Below are 20075 nucleotides of genomic sequence, written 5' to 3'. Positions count from 1 at the left end.
AGCTCAGGGCCAAGGGCCAATCTTCCTCACCGTCACCGAAAAAAGAATGAAGTTGGGCCCCTACCTTACTTCATATACGAAAATTAACTCAAAATGGATCAATGACCTAAATGTGAGAGCTAAAACTCTAAAACAATTAGAAGAAAACATAGGGGTAAATCTTCATGATCTCGGATTTGGCAGTGGAGTCTTAGATTTTACACCAAAAACACAAGCCATAAAAGAAAAAATAGGTAAATGGGACTACAGAAGAAGTAAAAACTTATGTGCATCAAAGGACGTTATCAAGAAAGTGAAAAGGCAATTATAGAATGGGAGGAAATATTTGCAAATCATATATCCGATAAGGGTTTAGTATCCAAAATATATAAAGAGCTCTTACAACTTAACAACAAAAGACAACAACCCAACTAAAAAATGGGCAAAGTACATTTCTCCAAAGAAGATAGACAAATGGCCGAAAAGCACATGAAGAGATGCTCCACATCACTGGTCATTAAGTAAATGCAAATCAAAACCATAATGAGATACCACCTCACACCCACTAGGATGGCTTTAATTTAAACAAAACAAAACAGAAAATAAGAAGTGTTGGCAAGGATGTGGAGAAATAGGAACTCTCATACATTGCTGGTGGAAATGTAAAACAGCACAGCCACTGTGGAAAACAGTTTGGTGGTTCCTCAAAAAGTTAAACTTAGAGTTGCCATATGACCAAGCAATTCCACTCCTAAGTATATACCCCAAAGAATTGAAAACAAGGATTCAAATAGATGCTTACTTACCAATGTTCATAGCAGCACTATTTACAAAGGTGCAAACAACCCAAACGTCCATCGATAGATGAATGAATAAACGCATTATGGTCTATCCATACAATGGAATATTATTCAGAAATAAAAAGGAATGAAATACTGACACATGATACAACTTGGATGAACCTCAGAAACATTATGCTCAGTGAAAGAAGCCAGACACTAAAGATCACATATGTATTATTCCTTTTATATGAAATATACAGAATAGTCAAATCCATAGGGACAGAAAGCAGATTGCCAGAGGCTGGGGAGAGGGCAAATGGGGAGTAATGGCTTAGTGGGTACAGGGTGTTCTTATGAGGTGATAACAAAGTTGAAATTAAGGAGGGGTGTTGGTTGCACAGCATTGTGAATGCACTAAATGCCACTAAATTGTACATATAATAATATGTACAAATAATAATAACAATAAAAGAGGTAGTGCTTATTTCCCCACCCCTTGAATGAGGCTGGTCTTGGGACTGGCTTTGACTATAAGGATGCAGCAGAAGCGATGTTCTGGGACTCCTGAGCACAGACATTAAAAGCATGGCAGCTTCTGCTTCTAGGAAGCCAGCTGCTATGCTGCGAGAAGCCCAAGGCGCATGGGGAGCCCACATGGAGGTGAACTGAGGCCCCCCAGCCAACAGCCCCAGCTGAGCTCCCAGCCAGCAGCCAGCACCGACTGCCAGCCATGTGGGTGGGGCCATTTCAGAGCCTTCCAGCCATCCCAGTGCCCCAGCTGACGCCACATGAAGCAGAACTACTGTCACCCCACAGAATCATGAAAAATAAGTGTTTTAAGCCACAAAGTTTTGGAGTGATCTATTATGCAGCAATACACAACCAAGTCTACCTCTAAAACCTTCACAAAGTTGCCCAATTCTCTCCCCCCTGACCTCCAGCACCCTAGTCCAAGCCTCTCTTCTCCCTCCAGGCAGCCTCCTCACATTGGTCAGTCCAGCCTCCTGAGGTCCATCCTCCCCCAAAGCCAGAGGGAAACTTCCAGCCCCAGATTTCATTCTCTCAGCCCTCCACATAGTATCCAAGCCCCTTAGTGTGGGCAGCAAGGCCCTGAATGATCTGTCCCCGTCCATCGCTATGCCTGAGTGCCCCTCACCCACACCTCTACCCCCAGCTACTCACAGTTCCTGGAACTCAGCACTTCCTCCTTGCACAAGCTGTCCCTCTGCCTAAAACGCTCTTTCCTACCACCTCTCTCTTCTCCTGGCTAACTCTTTTTCTCCTTTGGGACTCAGCTCAGACATCACCACCTCCAGGAAGCCTTCCCTGACCTCCCAGGCTGAGTTAGGTACCTCTACTTGCCCCATTCTTACCCTCATCACAGCAGCTGCCCCTGAATTGCTCTTGCCATTTTAGCAACCTAGCTCCCTCACCACACCGTGAGCAATTTCAGGGCAAGGACGAAGTCTTCTTTGTGTTCTCAGAGCCTAGCACAGGCGTAGCACATAGTTGGTACTCAGGGAACCCCAGGGGAATGGAGGTGGGAATTCAGTAGTGTGGGCTGGGGACCATTCCCCATCTGACATGGGACTGGTGTGTGGGGGCTGGGGTGATAAATATTAATGCTGGGAGAGTGGAGCCCTCCCCCATGAGCCCAACACCTCCTACCCAACCCCTGGACTGCACCAACTGAATGACTTGTTCATCTCCCCAGTAAAGAGAGTGTCACACGGTGGTTACTTGTATGGGCTAAGCAGGTAGGCAGCCTGGGTTTCAAATCCTGGCTCTGCTACCTCCAGGCTTTGTGACCCTGGAGGAGTGACTTCACCTCTCTGAGCCTCCCTCCCCTCATCCATAAAACAGGACATGATAATGGCTCCTCATAGGCTGGCATGAGGAATAAACAAGATAATGTAGGTAAAAATGCTTAGCACAGTAGTTAGCACCGGGCAGGCTCCCTGAAATGTCAACTGGTTTCTTCTGGCCACACTGTGAGCTACACTGACTTAGGCCTCGCACGGTGCCTGGCCCATGGCAGGTGTTCAGCCAACGCCTTAGGAATAAGCGAGTGAGGAATCTGTTGGGAAAACAATAGCAAGCATAACAGCACACAAGTATTACTCATTTGGTCTTCATAACCACTAAAGTAGGTGGATACTATTATCATGCCCAGTTTACAGGTAATGAAACTGAGGCCTGAGAGCATGCAGGTCATAAGTAGTAGAGGCTGGATTTGAACCTAGACAGTCTGAGTCCTTTAACCACCTTCCTATACTGCCTTTCAAAGCCCCAAGGCCTGCCTCTTCTGTCAGCTTGGCTTCTAACCAGCTTTTGTGATCTCAAGCACGTGAACCTCTCTCTGGGCCTCAGTTTCCCCACCTGCCAAGAGCAGAATGTAGAAGCCAATGTTGAAGGGCACTTCCTATTGGTCTAAGAATCCAGGCCTGCCCAGTATCTGGCCAGTGCTGGCAACCCGCTGACCAGCCAGCCCCAGCTGGGGCAACACTTTCCCTGGGCTGGACTGTCACAGGTGGGTCACCACATATTGACAGCTGCACTATGCGCTCCCCTGCACTGGGGGGAGTCTGGCCTCTGCTTATTCTCTGTCCCCCAGGGCCCCTGAGGGAAGCTGAGGCGGCCACCCCCAGATGTCTATTCCTGTCCCTGGCCTAGCGCCGTGCTGGGGAAGCAACAGCTATTTTGAGGCCCTTCTCCCTCTAAGCATGAGTGGTGGGAAGGTGCTGGGAACATCCCGAACTGGGAGGCTGCCCGGCGCAGCCTCACCCTGGATCTGGGCCACACCAGCCCTGCGGCTCTGCCCCTTTTTTCAGCTCTGGTAATGTGATCCCTTCTGATTGCAGCCACCACATGGGGATAACCCAGGAGAACCAATTCCAAAGGACTTCGCGGGAGGCTACTGCACAGGGTGGCTGGGCCTTGCCCTTCGGGGAGAGGCCTGGAGCAGCCACAGCTGGACCCACCATCTGGGAGAAGGAACTGCTCTGAGCTTAAAATTGGTGAAGACAACATTCAGGACAATGATATAAAAATACCTAACATTTCTTGAGCACTCACAATGCGACAGGTCCCGTTCTAAGCACTTGACGTGGAGGTAAGTCATTTAATCCTCCCAGAGAGGAAACTGAGGTTCAGAGAGGGAAAGTGACATGCCCAAGGTCACACAGCTGGTGAGTGGCTGAGTCAGGGCTTGAACCCAGGTGAGCTGGCTCTGGAGTCCATGCTTTTAATTATTTTTCTCCCCTCTCAACTTTCCAAGCACGGGAGGCTAATATAAATTTGGAGAATGAGCACTGGCTTGAGAGTCCCCCCTCCTTTGCCATTCCCAGTCATGTGGCCCAACCAGATTACCTTGGTGAGCTCAGCTTCCTCACCTGCAAAATGGGGATAATGATAGTACTCATTTCTAGGATTGAGGTAAGGAGTAGTAACAACAAACTTTGGGGACTGGGGCTCAGTAACTCTTCTAAATTATGAAACTGACATATGCACTCGGTAAAATAATATGGCACAAAAGCTAAAAAGGTACACAGTAAAAAAATGAGTTCCTCCTCCTACTTCTCACCTTTAATTCCTCTCCCCAGAAGTAACCACCATCAACAGCTTTTGTGTCACCTTTGGAAATTTTCCATGAATGTAAAAACAGAGAAGCTGTACAGGATGGTGGTGAAGGACAGGGGCTGCCTGGTTCATATCCTGGCCCTTCTGCTTACTAGCTACGTGAAGCTTGGCCAAGCTACTTGTCTTCTCTGTGCCTCGGTTTCCTCATCTGTAAAATGGGGTTAATAAAATCAAATACCTACTTTACAGGGTAGTTGTGAAGATTAAATGTCAATCTATGTAAAGCATTTAGAACATTCTCTGCCACATGGTTGTCCAATAAATAAACAGACAGTGGATCCTCTCTGACAGACACTGAGGTAGCCTTTTGCTATCACAACAATGCTGCAAGACACCTCCTCCTTCACCTGTCATTCGGTGCAAGTGCAAGAATCTCTGTGGGATAAATTCCTGGCAGAGAAATTGCCAGGTCAAACAGTGGTGCCCTTGTAATTTCAATTAACTTTTGGATGGGCGAATCCTCACAACAGGGAGGGAAGAGGGAAAGAGGTCCACAAGGCAGTGGGGACCGGGAGGAGCGAGATGTGGTGTTGTCTGTGAGGTCCAGGGAGGGCCATGTCTGCCCCAGAAACCTGGAGGATGCAGCAGCTCCCCAGGCCCCTGGCCAGGCAGATGGAGGGTTTAATTTTATCCAGATTGTCTCCATAAAGCTTTTACAGGGAATTGGTTGATTGGATTAGAGGAGCAGGAGCCCCTAATGAGCAGCGGCTGCTTAACAAAATGCTGAGGCAGATACAATTTTCCTTTGTCACCATCAGTGATGGCAGCATCCATGGGGACCCCCTTGATGCCAAAGGCACTTCAGAATGGCACTCCAACTGGGTTTGCCTTCTTTGAATATCCTTCTAGGTCCCAGACATCCCAGAAGAGGTAGAGAGCAAGGTGTTAAAAGCACAGGTTTTGGGATAGGACAAAAGATCTTTTGTCTGCTGAAATTACTGTGTGACCTTGGGCAACTCATTTCCCTCTCTGTGCCTCAGAGACCTACCTTCCCAGGGTTGTTGTGAGGACTAAATGAAGTCAAACACATAAAGTGTTTAGTACAGTGCCTGGCACACAGTGAGAGCCTAATAAAACAGTAGCCCAGAAGATAAAGATGAAGAATAAAGGCAGCCCCCACCCCAGAAGGCCCCAGAAGGAGGTACACAGTTTCCCACCCCCATCTAATGGAAGCATTTTAGCAGTTGCCCCAACCACCTCCTAGGGAATGCTCCAGAGGGAATTTCCCAGTCTGCGAAATGGTTTGATTTATGTTTCCAAGTAAATTTTAATTCAGTTTCGTGTCTGATCCAAAAGGGCAAATTGAGGGCGGGAACCCTCAGGTGGGAAGAAGGGGAGGCGCTCAAATTAAGTTTCCCAAGGCTGCCCCCTCCCATCCTGCATGTGTCTGATCCGCGACCTGCTCTCCTGAGGAGTCCCTGGAGTAACCCCATCAGCGAGCACCCCTGGATCCAGGCAGTACCTGAAAGGGTTAAGTGATAGGCCAGCGGTCAGAGAGAGCACCATCAGCCTAGCCCAGCGTGAGTTTTGCGCCTGTGTGAGTTCGCCTCTCCGAGCCTCAGTCCCCTTGCTCTCCTGTAAAGTGGGGATAATAACGGCTCTGTGGCACGGCTGGGGAGAGAGTGGAGGTGACTGACGGTGGCACCTCGCCCCCGCCCCTGCCGGCACGGCGTTCCGGGGGCGGACGCGGCCCGGGCGCGCAGCCGTCGCCGCCAAGCGGACCTCGCGGCCCAGGAGGCAGCCGCCGTCCACGCCCCGGCGGGCGGATTCCCCCGCGGCCTCCCGCGCTGCGCGGCGGGGACCCGGGTGATTGCAAACAGCCGCCGGCCTCATTAGGAGACGTGTAATTAGCGGCTGGCGGAGCCGGGGCTGGCACCGGCTAATTACCGCGGGGAGCGGGCTGCACAGCCGACGCCGCCCGCCCCGGCCCCCAGGCTACCGCGCTGTCTGGACCCTGGTGGGGCCGGCGGGGGCCGGGCCTGGTCCGAGGAGGGGAGGCCCGGGACCGCCCCAGCGTGCTTCCTCCGGGGGCTATGCCTGAGGGGAGGAGTAAATCATTCATTCAGAACAGCGTTTACTGTGCGTTCACAGCCAGGCGTTTTGCCCACGCTGTCTCCTTTAAATCTCGTTTCCAGCCACGAGGGAGGAGCCATTATTATCCCATTGCACAGATGAGGAAACTGAGATCTAGAGACGTGAATTAACCTCCCCGACAGCACGTGGCTGGAAAATGAGGGAGAAGGGATTCGACCCCAGGTTTGTAGTCTCTGCATCTTACACGAAGTGGGCAAGCGAAACCGTGCACAGGACGTCAGCCGAGTAGACGAGAGCCAGACCTGGAGTCGGATGGCTTTGGATTCGAATTCTCTCCTGCTCCATATTGGATGTGTGACTTTGGTGTGAGCCCCAACGGCATGGATAAAACGGGCGCGGTGTTGGGATTAAGTGTGTTGAGGCTGGGAAGTGCTAGGGGCGTTATTTTAGAGACGGGAGGGGGAGGAGGTGCTGTGAGGCGGTGTCTTTCTCCACGCACTACGGGCCTCTGACGCCCCCTCCTGGCCAAGGGAGGACGCTCATCCGTTTTTGGATAATGAGGTTATATTCTTGGGGGAGGAGAAAGTAGACACTGACTGGTCCCTCAGCGGGGCCACTGCTCTGCCTCCTCCCCTTCCTTCCTCAGCATCCTTCCTTTAAGGTGGCGAAGAGTGAGAGAGGGGAAAATTGAGAACTCATTCCACATAATCTTGCAAATAATCAGTTGTGAAACCCGCCTGCCTTCATAGACCTCATAGGGCCAGCCAAGTCCATGACAGTTCTACAAATAGCCAGGGATGGGTATAAAGACCTAGTTACAAGGCTGTACATCAAAGTGCTGGGTATAACAAGAAAATCTGGAACTAATTTAAACGTCCATCATGGGAAAATTGACCAATTTAACAGCGGTACATCCAAACAATGCAATACTGTGCAGCTGAAAAATCACATTGTGGAACAGTTGACATAGAAATATAGTCAAACAAGAAGAATGAATCTTACAGATATGCTGAGCAAAAGGAGCCAGACATACACACAAAAACGTGCTGTTGGATATTTATATAATATAGAGTTCAAGAACAGGCAAAGCTAATCTATCATGATAGAAGGCAGAACAGAGGTTACTTCTGGGAAGGTTTTTGACTGGGAAGAGGGCACAGGAACCTTCTTGGGTACTGGAAATGCTCTATGTCCTAATCTGGGTGATGGTTACACCAATCTATACATATATAAAAATTCATTGAATTGTACACTTAATATGCACTTTATGTATGTTATACCTCAATTAGTTTTTAAAAAAGATTTTCAAGCAGAAAAAAAGAGTACTAAACAGTATGATCCTATTTTTAAAAAGAAAATAAAAGGAAAAATATAATTTAACATAAGGCAGCAGCTCTCATCTCAAACTTTTTGTCTCGGGACCCTTTTACACTCAAATTATTGAGAATCCCAAAGAGCTTTTGGTTCTGTGGGATATATCGATACTTACCATGGATATTAAAACTGAGAAATGTTTAAAACACAATACACAATTCTATTAGCAGTCAGAGCAATAATGTCAGCACATATCATTGTAGCCTCTGGAAAACTTTACTGTCCACTCTGAGAGAGGGAAAAAGGCAAATAACATCTTAGTATTATTACGAAAGTAATTTAGACGTTCAGGATTCCCTGAAACAGTCTCAGAAAACCCAGTGGTCCCTGGATCTCACTTTGAGAACCACTGGCTCAAGCGGAAAATGACCGAAGAACACATCCTACATGATAAATTGTTCTCTCTGGGTGCTAGGATTATAACTTATTTTTATTTGCTTCTTTGTGCTTTTCTGTTAAAAAACTGGAAAATATAACGACCACGGATTGTTTTTGCAAACAAAAAACGAGACAATACACCTGTCTCCATAAGATTGTTGAAAAGCCCAAACAGTAATAACATATTTTGGTGTATGGAAAAATTAACTTGAGCTCTAACTTGAAAATAAGGGTCCCATTTCCCGCGTCAATTTCTGGCTTGTTAAGTGCAAAGTCTTGCCCTCAAAAGTTCCACCGTCCAGCTTGGGGAGAGAATATAAATGCATACACAACTGTATTGCAAGGTAACAGAAAATAAACGTCTCGAGGGCCCCAAATGCAGTGGCTGCATCCTACACAGTATTGCAAACTCAGACGTGGAGCAGAACCACCCGTCACAGATAGAAGCCGCTGAGTCCCAGAAGCCAGCTGCCAAACGACTAAATCAGAGACTCTCTCAGCAGAAAGCACGCGCTCTGCAAACGCAGAGGGAGGCGGAGCTTGAGAGAGACTGACACTGGGCTTGGCCTCTCAACATTCTAGCTCCGCCCACCTATCCCGCCTCCCTCTCTGAGTGGCTGCAAGACTGCGGAGGCTATCTTCCCATTGGCCGCTGGTGGGAATGCAGACATCCGGTTTGCGCGTCCGGCCGCCGGGCGAGGCGGCGGCCATGGTGCGGTTCAAGCACAGGTAAGTGTCCCTTGCCCGCTGGGTCCCTGCAGCCCTGGTCCCGCGCTCACCTCCCTCTCGCCCGCCGCAGGTACCTGCTCTGCGAAGTGGTGTCTGACGACCCCCGCTGCCGGCTGAGTCTAGAGGACCGAGTGCTGGGCAACCTCGTACGGGACACGATCGCCCGCTTCCACGGGACTTTCGGCGCGGCCGCCTGCTCCATTGGTTTTGCCGGTGCGAGGGTGCTGGGGAACCGGAAGGACAGCGGGATTTGGAGGGAGCAAGGGTCGGAGGGGGGAGAAAGAAGGGGCAAGAGCGACCTAGGAGCTGCCAAGCCCGATGCACCATCCTCTCTACGATATCGTCCTCTTGAGGCGTCTGGGACCCCGAGCCCGAGGTCTGGACAATCCGAGGTTAGGCGGAGATCTAAGAGCAGAAGGCCGTGGAACTTTGGGCAAGAATACCCTGTACTTATTCGACGTGTGTATATTGGGGACTGCGATTGAATTTAATAGGATGGTTAGAATTAAATGAGGGGAGCGGTGTATAGTTCCGGGCAAGTTATTTGACTAGTTACATTGACATCACATGGAAAAAATTGATAAAATTATCAATTTTTGATAATTATTGATTATTGATAAAATTATCTCTGAAAAGCCCTTAATAGGGCCGGTAAGGTACAGAACACACATAGTGTATATATAAATGAGGAAGAGGGCCCTCCCCACAGCCACACTATCTAAATTCTTCCCTTCTTTTACCATATGCTTGAAATGGAATCCTGGAGAAATGCACATAAGCACAACTTTCCTACATTAGGTGAGACTCCCTTGGCTGCTGCAAGAACCTATAGAGCCCAGATGCAGTAGAACAACTTGTTTTTCAGCCAAGGGTTTTCTGAGGAAGATGGCTCTCCACCCCTACCCTCATCCCCATTTACTGAGTTAACTAGTCAGTGAATTAGAAGAGCATTTAAAATTCGAGATTCATTCAACAATTCTGAGTGGTGAGTAAGGCACTGGGTGGTGGTAATCCCCCTTCCATAAATGAAGGTCCTAAAATTTTTTTTTCCTTCAGGAATCTGTTTTTACTACTGATGCATCCCAAGTGCCACTGCCTTGAACATTCTCTGGCACATAGTAGGCTCTTGGTTACCCTAAAATTTTTAACCTGCTCCTGAGAATCCACTTTCCCCAAATGATTCTTTCTTTCCTGCTGCAGTGCGATACCTCAATGCCTATACTGGAATAGTGCTACTTCGATGCCGGAAGGAATTCTACCAGCTTGTGTGGTCAGCTCTTCCCTTCATCACATACTTGGAGAACAAAGGACACCGTTACCCCTGTTTTCTCAACACCTTACATGTGGGAGGTAGGGGTGCATGTGGTATGGCTGCTGATTTTCAATAGGTAACAGGCTCAGAGTTCAGTCTTAACTGATGGGTGAGTCTTCCTGCTATCCTGCCATGAACAAGATACTTTCCCCTAGTTCTGTCTTTGAGGCAGACGCCTTTCACAAGCTGTTGACCACAAAGCTCTTTCATGTGCCAGGTACAATTAGAACATGTCAGAAGTTCCTGATTCAGTACAACAGGAGACAGCTGTTGATCTTGCTGCAGAACTGCACTGATGAAGGTAAGCAGCACTAGCCCAGTGCCCAAGGAGCAGTGACTGACCTCTTCCAGCTGAGTAAGAGGTTACTCCCAAAGACATCTTTCATCCCTGCTTTTGCTGTCTGCCTTTCTCCAGGAGAGCGGGAAGCTATCCAGAAGTCTGTCACAAGAAGCTGTTTACTAGAAGAGGAGTCTGGTGAGGAGGAGCTGTCAGATAGTGGTGGTGAGGAGGCTGCTGAAGCAGTGGGGTGAAGCTCTGCAGGCTGCACTGTGCTCAAGCCTCAGGACCCACTTGTTGGAACAGGACACTGGGAGGCAGCGGCATCTTCTACAATTCTCCAGACTGGATGAGTGGCAGACACAGGCCAAGTTACCAGCTCGAGGTGGAGGACTTATTCACTTAAAATAAACTGAGGTCACCTTTACCTAGCGTTCCTAGTTAAGTGTTTCTACAGGTTATGAACCCCTTACAGTTACAGACATCTTTGTATTCTAATTGCCTGGCCAAGAACAGTTTTAATAAATGTATTTGGCTTCTCTAGCACTTAGCATACTTACGAAGTTCATGACTTGGCCAAGTCTCTTTCCCCCTCTACCCCTGGCCTCGGTGGGAAGATTGGCTCCCTATGTGGTAGTGGATGCATAGCCTCCCATCTGAGGCCCTGTATCCCCAGACCCTAGGATGGGCCCTAAGCAAACAGTCATTTAGAGCAGAAAAGTATTAGTGAGACTCAGCTGGTCTCAGTAATGACCCACAGGGCCTTAAAAATACCCGATTCCTTACCAATACTTAATCAGGTAACTTGATAAAAAATGCAGTTCTTGCACTTTTCTTGAGGGGGAAAAACCTGGCCTCACCTGACCTCATTATTACAAAGCCGAGTAGCAGCTGCCAACTTCTGGTAGTTTTCTGTTCCACCCTTCCCTATTGCCTTACACCTGAAGCCAGGTGAGACTGCCACACACACACACACACACAGGGATTAGGAGGGATGAGAGACTTGTGGTCAGTTTTGATCTGCTACCCACTAATGACATGACATTTCTCAGATGTGTTTTCTCCATAATAAAATGGATGTCACTCAAAGGCCCTTACACATTCAACAGAAAGATTTGTGATTTTTGCTTCAACATGCCCCCTCATCTGAGGGCTGGAACACCCTCATCCACCCAGGAGAGTTCCTGACCCAGGGTTTCTGAACCTCTTCCTTTTAAGAATGGCAGGTTAAAGCTAAGTCCAGCTCAAGAACCCTTGAGGCCTGACACTAGGAAAGACATTACTCCATGACAGCAGAATTGCACAAGCTCATAGTAGCTGTTACTTTAACCTAGTGAAGAAGTATGTCTAGCTGACCTGTAATGAACTTTAAAAAACCAGAAAGCTCACATTGCTTCTGCAGGTGCTTTATTGCAACTATTTGCCTTCACATTCTATTACACCTGGAGGTCACTTTATTAAGCAGCAAAAGAATTCACATCACTCAAATTCAGCTCAAACCAGGGCATAAGACTGCTCTAAACACAGGGGGGTGGAGGGCAACCCCACTGCTTTCAAAGCTGCCCTGCTCTGCCTCCAGGTATGCCAGACTCTGCTCCTACAACTCAGGCCCCTGTCACTCGAAACAGCTTGATCTAAAGGTTGGCAGGTCCCAGGGCTTCCTCAGTTAGTGACAGTTACAGCTTTCCTTGCTAAACAGAAGCCACGTTCAAGAGGCAAAACCCTCCATCACACATGCAAATGCAACCTAGGTCTGGCACCACAGCCTGGGCATTTGTCAGAAGAAAAATGGCAATTCAAGCTGGGTATCCTAAATCCATTTAATTCCTATCCTTCTGTTTCTTTAACAAGAGGAGAACAGAACAGATAGAAAAGATTCAACTATTTTTAAATGACAGACTGGTAGGTATGCTGAAACCATGATGCCTTGACACATGTCAGAGCAGTGCTGGTGCTGCTATACCACTGGTTTGGGCTGCTCAAAGGGATGTTGAAGGGACTCAAACTTATTTGGGGTTGAGAAAAACTAACAGGAGTCAAACAGACTAAGCTGGCAATGAACTAAAAACCTTGGCAGGAAGAGATCTCTTATGAGTGTCAATACTTTATTTTGGTGTAAAGACAGGAAGCTGGAAAATACACTGTATTTAAAATTTTCTTGGTTCCCCCTCACACTGTGGAAACCCCCTCCCCCCAGAGCTAATCTGTCCAAACTCAAATACTTAAAAATCACAGCAGCAAAACAAAAGCACGGAAAAAAGAAAACGAAACAGAGAAGGTAGCCTGGGCCAGTAGTGTCACTTGGTGTGGACGACTGAGGTGCTGAACAGTAGCTTCTGTTTCTGTTTTTTTCTTTTCTTTCCTCCTTTCTCTTCTAAAGGGAAACACAGAAAGAGAGCTTAGCTTAGAATGCCATCCCCTTGTCCCCTGGCCAGTTTTCGTTACTGAGAGTCAGAGTAAGTAAGAATGCAGGCTTGGGAATTAAGACTGCCTGGATTCAAATACCAGTCCTTGCATACTGGAGGTGTTTACTTTTGGGCAAGTCACTTTACGTCCCTAGACCTCCCTTTCCTCATCAGTAATGTAAGAGTTATACCCATTTAATAGGGTTATTGAGAGAATAAAATTAGCACAATGCCAGGCACATAGAAAGCACACCATAAATGTTAGTGTTACTCTTGTCTAATGAATACCACAGAGTTGGGGTGGGCTTCGAGCCTGACTTTTCCTTCTATTAGCCACCCTTTACTAACTCAGGATTCTAAAATCTACCCTCCACTTCTGTGTCTTAGAAGGGGGAAAAAAAAACATCCTCACAATTTCACATCTAGGCTTCAAGAATTAATCTGGGGTAGCAAAAAGGTCCTGATATACCAAATGGAATGTTAGCTGACACTATAATGTGAGCCTAGAGGCTCAGAGGGAAAGTGCCCGACTGACTGATGATGTCTGCCACTGGATCCAGGTGGGAATGACAACCCTGAGCTGAGCACTCCACTCCTTTGCCTTTACCAGAGAGGGGATCTGAAGTAGCCGGCGTGTCCAGCTTCATGAAGGCTGCTTCAATAGCTTGGCTGAAGGAATTCTGGAAGCTGGGCACAGGAACACGGTCCGAGTTATCACTCTCCCCATCACTGTCCACAGGTGCAGGAGGAACTAAGCTGTTTTCATCTAAAAAATACCAGTGTTACCATTCTAGAAACAACTCTAGAGCCTTGTACTTTCTGAAAGGGGTCAATTTCCCCTTCACCAGAGGGCCATCCTCACCTTTCTTTGGAGCAGTTTTGGGCCACACATCTGCTTTTGCTTTTCCAACCCTTAGCATCTGCCAAAATGGGAAAGGGAGGGAAACAGAATTTAAGTAACTGGTCCAATTTCTTTGCCAGACTCCTGCCTCGACACTAACTGGTTACGGGGACAAAGAACCAACTATCACCTCTGGAAAAAAGATTTTCTAGGTACTTTTCCCCTTAACACATTGTTTTGGTCATGTCCTCTATATCCTGACCAATGGAATTGGCAGTGAAACCCACAAGGTGGGAAACCAGAAGCTGTTGTGTTCCTTAGGAAACAGGTAAATATTGCAAAGAAGGAACAAGAGGTTCTTACCCAGACTCTCAAGTTGGGAATCCTGACTTTGTGTCATTGCCTGCTTCTGACAAATTTTCCTGCTCTTCTTAGGACCCCTAAAAACATCAACCTCTTGGAGTAAGCAGTGTGTAGTACCCTCCAATTTTAAAACAAACCACCTGGCAATCGAACTTCAGTTATTTAAGGCCATGAAAAGAATAACTTGATCCTGAAACTGCTCCAACAGCCTTCATTACGTTTTATAGTCTTTGCTTTTTCAATCGCTCCTTATTTATTAACTTTTAGATCCAGGCATAGACCAGATTCCTACAAGTATAGTAAAATCAGAACAATCCTTTCTGCCCAAGAAACTTTTTCATCTCACTTGGCCAAGGCCAGCTTTGTAATGGTTGAGGGCCACTATGAGTCCCACCTGCCACACATGCTGTGCAACTCAAAGCAGGGTGAATTTTACTCCTGGAAAAATACAAAGAGACAAGCTCCACAAGATTCAAGTAGGAATGCCTCGACCTAAAGTATGTTTCCCACAGTGAGGCTTGCATATTATTCAACATCAGTTGGATTGGCAGACAATGATTTCATTGAATAACTTTTCTTCATCATGTCCCACTTTGATGATCTCCCTGGGTCCCTGGGAGTTTGGGGTCCAAATACAGAAAGGCATCTAATCATCTTTTTTTTTTTTTCCTTTTGGGTAAGGAAGATTCACCCCGAGCTAACATCTGTGCCAATCTTCCTCTATTTTGTGTATGTGGGTCACAGCCCCAGCACGGCCATGAGTGGCATAGGTCCACACCCGGGATCTGAACCTGGGCTGCAGAAGTGAGGCACGCCGAACTTAACCACTAGGCTACCGGGGCTGGCCCAGAATCATCTTACTCTTAAAAGGTCATTAAAACATCACCTATGTTTTATTCTTGCCACCAAATGTTTAAATGTTTGATCTGAATCCACTCATGAAGGAATAATCAGACAAATCCAAACTGTAGAATATTCTATAAAGCAACTGGCATGGATACTTCAAAAATATCCATGCCATGGGCAAAAAAAAAAAAAAAAAAACCAGAGGCCAGAGGAACTGTTACGGATCAAAGGAGACTAAAGAGATTTGACAACTAAATGCAATCAGCAAACTTTGACTCCGACTGAAAATACAGGACACTGGGACAAATGGCAAAATAGAAACATGTACTACATTAGATATTGAATCAGTTGTAATTTTTTTGATGTGATAATGATAAACGTGGTTATATAGAAGAATGTCATTTTGGGGGCATGTATCTCCTAAGTATTTAGTGGTAAAGTGTCATTCATGAGGTCTGTAACTTATTTTCAACACAGCAAAAAAAAACAAAAAAAAAAGCAAATATAGCAAAATAGTAACAATTGGTGAATCTAGGTGAAAGGTATGAGTGTTCATTATACTATTCTTTCAACTCTTTGAAGTTTTTCAAAATATTAAAAAAACAATGGCAATAAAACCTAGTTAAGGGGCTGGCCCAGTGGCCCAAGCAGTTAAGCGTGCATGCTCCACTGCGGCAGCCCGGGGTTCGCCGGTTCGGATCCTGGGTGCACACCAACGCACCACGTGTCAGGCCATGCTGTAGCAGGCGTCCCATATAAAGTGGAGGAAGATGGGCATGGATGTTAGCCCAGGGCCAGTCTTCCTCAGCAAAAAGAGGAAGATTGGCAGATGTTAGCTCAGGGCCAATCTTCCTCACAAAAAAAAAAAATACCTAGCCATTTGACATAACTCCTGGGAGCCACCTGCTTATAACCTCTGAAGCCAAGCAGTTAACTTTCAGGATTGCTCTCAAATTATTTCATCCTCCTTGACTTCAGGACTCTCCTTACCAAAGTTCAATTCCTGCTTATTTCTCAGCACAAACTGCCATTTGTATGTGAGAAACATCCATTATCAACTGCTCTAAAGAACTGTTAAGCTAATGATTCCAAACTAGCCCCAAACAAGTTAATAATAACTTCTTATGGGGGTGCTCATCAAGCTGTCCATCTTCTTCAGTTAGCTGAATGGAGGAATGCTGAGTGTTTGCTTGTTGTTTAAAACATTAATAAAATGATTTGATGTCAAGTCTCACTAGCCTAGTGTTCTGCTACCCAGCTCCCCAAGAAACTTGGTTTGGCTCGTTACAGGATAACCAAGACAACCTTTCCCTTCCCACAGTGAAGAGGAATGGTTTATCATATATAACCGATACATACCACTTGAATCAGAGGTCCTAGAACCAGGGACCAGTTAAAATTGACTGATATATCCCCAGCCCCTCAGTACACAAGTATCTAATGATCTGTTACATAATTAAAACTCTGTTTCTCCCTGAGCTATCCCTGGCCTCTTTCCTTGGTAAGTCTACAGTAATATCTGAGACTAAATCTATGAGCTTCCCTCTTAAGAAATCCTTCCATGATTATTAAAGTCAACGCAACATTAGCCTGCAAGTCTCTCCTTCGCCAAAAGAAGGATTTCCGGAAAGAACAAGCAGCCGAGTTCATGGTAAATACCCTTAGGCTGCTTCACAAGCAAAGGATTTACCTGGGCAAAGGAAGGGAAGGGTGAGTCTTCTTCCAGACTCCCAATGCAGAATGAAGGACTGCCCTGACTGGCAGTGGGTGACAGAGGGGTCAGCAGAAAGTCTGAAAGGGAACGAGATACCTGATTATACCAGTCAAGTTCCAAAGAGTAAGTATCCTCTTAACAAGAGAGGAGAGATGAACCCTGAATCAGGTATGGATAATTACCAACCCTGCCTCAAAAAACAAAACCTTGATCCAACTTTAACTCTGCCACGTTCTTACAAAGCCAAGAACGTGGCCTATTATTCACACCAGTGATCAGTACAGGGAGAGAAAAGTTTAGTGGTTACAATAAACCAGAAGGCATGGCAGAATCTATTCCCACTGTAAAAGAGAAAAACCCTTTATACATCAGCTGGCTCTCAAGGCCTAGGTATTGGAGTGCCATAGACTGGTTTTATATGGATGGAAAAGCTCCAAGAAAAAGATATAAAATTTCATCAGGTCAGCTTTATGTTCCAGCCAGCAGATATCTAGGATCTGGGAATATTCAGGGAGAATCCAAAACACACACATCAACAAAATCCAGCATGATGGGCCGGCCCCGTGGCTTGGCGGTTGGGTGCATGTGGTCTGCTGCTGGCAGCCCGGGTTCGATCCCAGGCGCGCGCCGACACACCGCTTCTCCGGCCACGCTGAGGCCGCATCCCACATACAGCAACTAGAAGGATGTGCAGCTATGACACACAACTATCTACTGGGGCTTTGGGGGGAAAAAATAAATAAATAAATAAAATTATAAAATCCAGCATGAAGATGCAAGCTTTTCCCTGATACTGCCTAGGTAATAGTCTTCTCTCCATTCTTTTCTGACCTAGAGTTGAACGTTTCCCACACATCGGTCTACCTATTGCCCTGATCACTGCTGGGAGGGAGGCCTATTCACTCTCCCAGTAGCAGGCCCTTCCACAGTCAGCCAGCGCTGTTTAGAGTTCAGTACTTTATTTCTAGGACCATCCAAATGCTCTTAGCGAAACACATTAAAGCCCATATGCCTTCAGAAAAGCTAGTATGTGAAAACACAATCTTTATATCACAGATAACGTAGTCAGTGTTCTGCCTATACTCCTTTGTACAGCAGCCCTCTTCTTAGTTAAACTGAAGAGCATATAGGTCTCGCAGCCCTCAAGATCCAGGTTCTAGTCCCAGTACCTGCCTCAGCCTCAGGCTCCTAATATGCGAAGTGATAAGCATATGATCACAAGGGTCACCAAGAGTTTTAAATATTCTGATCTTGGACATCTTGCTTAAAATGCCTGACAGAGACATAAATTTTAAGTGTCAAAAACTATCTGCCAGGGCCGGCTCCGTGGCTTGGCGGTTGGGTGCGCACGCTCTGATGCTGGCGGCCCGGGTTCGGATCCCGGGCGCGCCCCGAGCCACCACTTCTCCGTCCAACCCGAGGCCGAGTCCCACGTACAGCAACTAGAAGGATGTGAACCTATGACATGCAACTATCTACTGGGGCTTTGGGGGGAAAAAAATGAATAAATAAAATCTTTAAAAAAAAAAAAAAACTATCTGCCAGGTGGATGAGATCAGAAAAGATAGCTCTCTGAAATTACAGGAACTCTTTAAGTATTCATTTCATAACATTAATATTCTCTCTATATAAGAAAAAAATATTTTAAAAAGGTTAAAGACCTCTTTGAACGACCTCTCAATCTTAATCTCACTCCTTAGAGTAGAACACCGTTACCAGTTTGCAACATAATCATCCCAATATTTTTCTATCCATTTAGATATATAAACCCATAATAAAACGTTTTGTTTTTTTAACCCACAAGTGGTATCATATTTTGTCTCATTCTACAACTTTCTTTTATCTTAAAGGTGTACCCATTAGTTCATGAAGAGAGCTATTTTTTTCTTCAATAGGTATAAAGTATTTTATAATATAAATGCTATAATTTAGCCATTTTCCTACCAATAGACTCTGCAGGCTGTTTGTCTTTTTTTTTGTCCTGCTATTATAAATAATGCTATAATAAGGAGACACACACAAAGATGCTTAAGCATACACGGGGAGTATCTCAAAGGTAAAAACTAGAAATAAAACAGCTGGGTTGCAGGGAAAAATCTAGGTTTAATCATCCTGCCACATGAGCTGCCTTGAGGTTTTTAGGAGCTAACAGGGCATCAAGTAGTCAATACAGCCAATGGGAAAGGTGAACCAAATGGCAAGAATTTAATGTACCTCAGGCATACATTAACTACCCAAAGTAAGATTAGTCATCTAAAGACCCCACCTTGCCGAGTAGGACAGATGTAAATTCAGACACTAGGGGTTTTCTTAGGTCTGTGGTTGGTGCCGACTTCATTCTTTAAATCCCAACTCTATTTACCTGCTTGGGACCCCGGGCTTCTGCTAAGAGAAGAAACGGAGAGGGCCCCATGGCCCTCAGTGCTGGTGGGACCCAAAGCAGAATTGGAGGAGCAGGCATAGGAATTGAAGGCAGGAAACTGCTGTAGATTCTCTAGGGGAATGTGGACTTCAGGATCTGCAAAGGAAAGATGAGAATGGTAGGCCCACTTACAGAATTCCTCAAATTTTTACCAATGGTTGAGGACAGCAAATAGGAATCCCCTGGGGTTTGAAGGATGTAGACAGAAGTTTTAAAACCCAAATTTATAATAACTGTCACTTTATGTCTTTGTTTTGATATAAAAGCCTTGCTCTAACAACACGTAATTGAAGCTGGGTGATAAACACGGGGGTATGGGGCCGGCCCCGTGGCTTGGCGGTTAAGTGCGCGTGCTCCGCTACTGGCGGCCCAGGTTGGGATCCCGGGCGCGCACCGACACACCGCTTCTCTGGCCATGCTGAGGCCGCGTCCCACATACAGCAACTAGAAAGCTGTGCAACTATGACATACAACTATCCACTGGGGCTTTGGGGAAAAAAAGGAGGAGGATTGGCAATAGATGTTAGCTCAGAGCCGGCCTTCCTCAGCAAAAAGAGGAGGATTAGCATGGATGTTAGCTCAGGGCTGATCTTCCTCAAAAAACAAAACAAAACAAAAAACACAGGGGTAAATTATACTGTTCTATATACCTGTGTCTGAATATTTAAGGAGTAAGTCCTTCCTAGCCAAGGACTCAATTCCCCTTTTCTGGAGGGTAACTAGGCCCTCATGTCACACCAATCTCTTGGGTTCAATGAAGCTTATTTTGGAGAACCAGAACAAAAAACTCTGTACCTACTGGTATGAAAAAGCTCTTAAATCTAACTTCCTGCATATATGTACCAGTTCGTCAAGGTTTCTACTATATCAGACCCGCTGGGCAGACTTGCTGTGTATAGATGTCCCTTTAATAGTCAAAGGTGAGGTAGATGATCCATCCAGAGAGCATGTGGGAAATTATCCCCAGCACTCAGCAGATC

General features: G+C 46.3%; 2 protein-coding genes across 2 annotated transcripts in view; one reads left to right on the top strand and one right to left on the bottom strand.

Moving 5' to 3' along the window:
* Positions 1–8857: 8857 nt before the first annotated feature.
* POP5 (POP5 homolog, ribonuclease P/MRP subunit) lies at positions 8858–11050 on the top strand. Its single transcript, XM_058531576.1, has 5 exons — positions 8858–8915; positions 8986–9128; positions 10116–10265; positions 10445–10528; positions 10643–11050. The coding sequence occupies exons 1-5, from the start codon at positions 8896–8898 to the stop codon at positions 10756–10758; spliced, it is 513 nt and encodes a 170-aa protein (XP_058387559.1). The 5' UTR covers positions 8858–8895; the 3' UTR covers positions 10759–11050.
* Positions 11051–12590: 1540 nt separating this feature from the next.
* RNF10 (ring finger protein 10) overlaps positions 12591–20075 on the bottom strand; it is a 32366-nt gene continuing 24881 nt past the window's right edge. The window contains exons 13-17 of the mRNA XM_058531575.1: positions 19036–19191; positions 16650–16750; positions 13772–13829; positions 13517–13675; positions 12591–12878 (exon numbers count right to left, since the gene is read on the bottom strand). Of these exons, the coding sequence (XP_058387558.1) occupies positions 12802–12878; positions 13517–13675; positions 13772–13829; positions 16650–16750; positions 19036–19191 (551 nt within the window). The 3' untranslated portion in view covers positions 12591–12801. The remainder of the gene's footprint in view (positions 12879–13516; positions 13676–13771; positions 13830–16649; positions 16751–19035; positions 19192–20075) is intronic.

This window comes from Diceros bicornis, chromosome 35 (genome assembly GCF_020826845.1).
Source record: "Diceros bicornis minor isolate mBicDic1 chromosome 35, mDicBic1.mat.cur, whole genome shotgun sequence".
Taxonomy (NCBI): Eukaryota; Metazoa; Chordata; class Mammalia; order Perissodactyla; family Rhinocerotidae; genus Diceros; species Diceros bicornis.
The sequence above is the reverse complement of the archived record's forward strand: the minus strand, read 5'-3'. Positions and strand labels throughout refer to the sequence as shown.

Coding starts and splice junctions, on each gene's coding strand:
- POP5 (XM_058531576.1), top strand. CDS start 8,896: ATGGTGCGGTTCAAGCACAG. Junction 9,129..10,115: donor CTGCTCCATTGGTTTTGCCG/GTGCGAGGGTGC, acceptor TTCCTGCTGCAG/TGCGATACCTCAATGCCTAT. Junction 10,266..10,444: donor CAACACCTTACATGTGGGAG/GTAGGGGTGCAT, acceptor TTCATGTGCCAG/GTACAATTAGAACATGTCAG.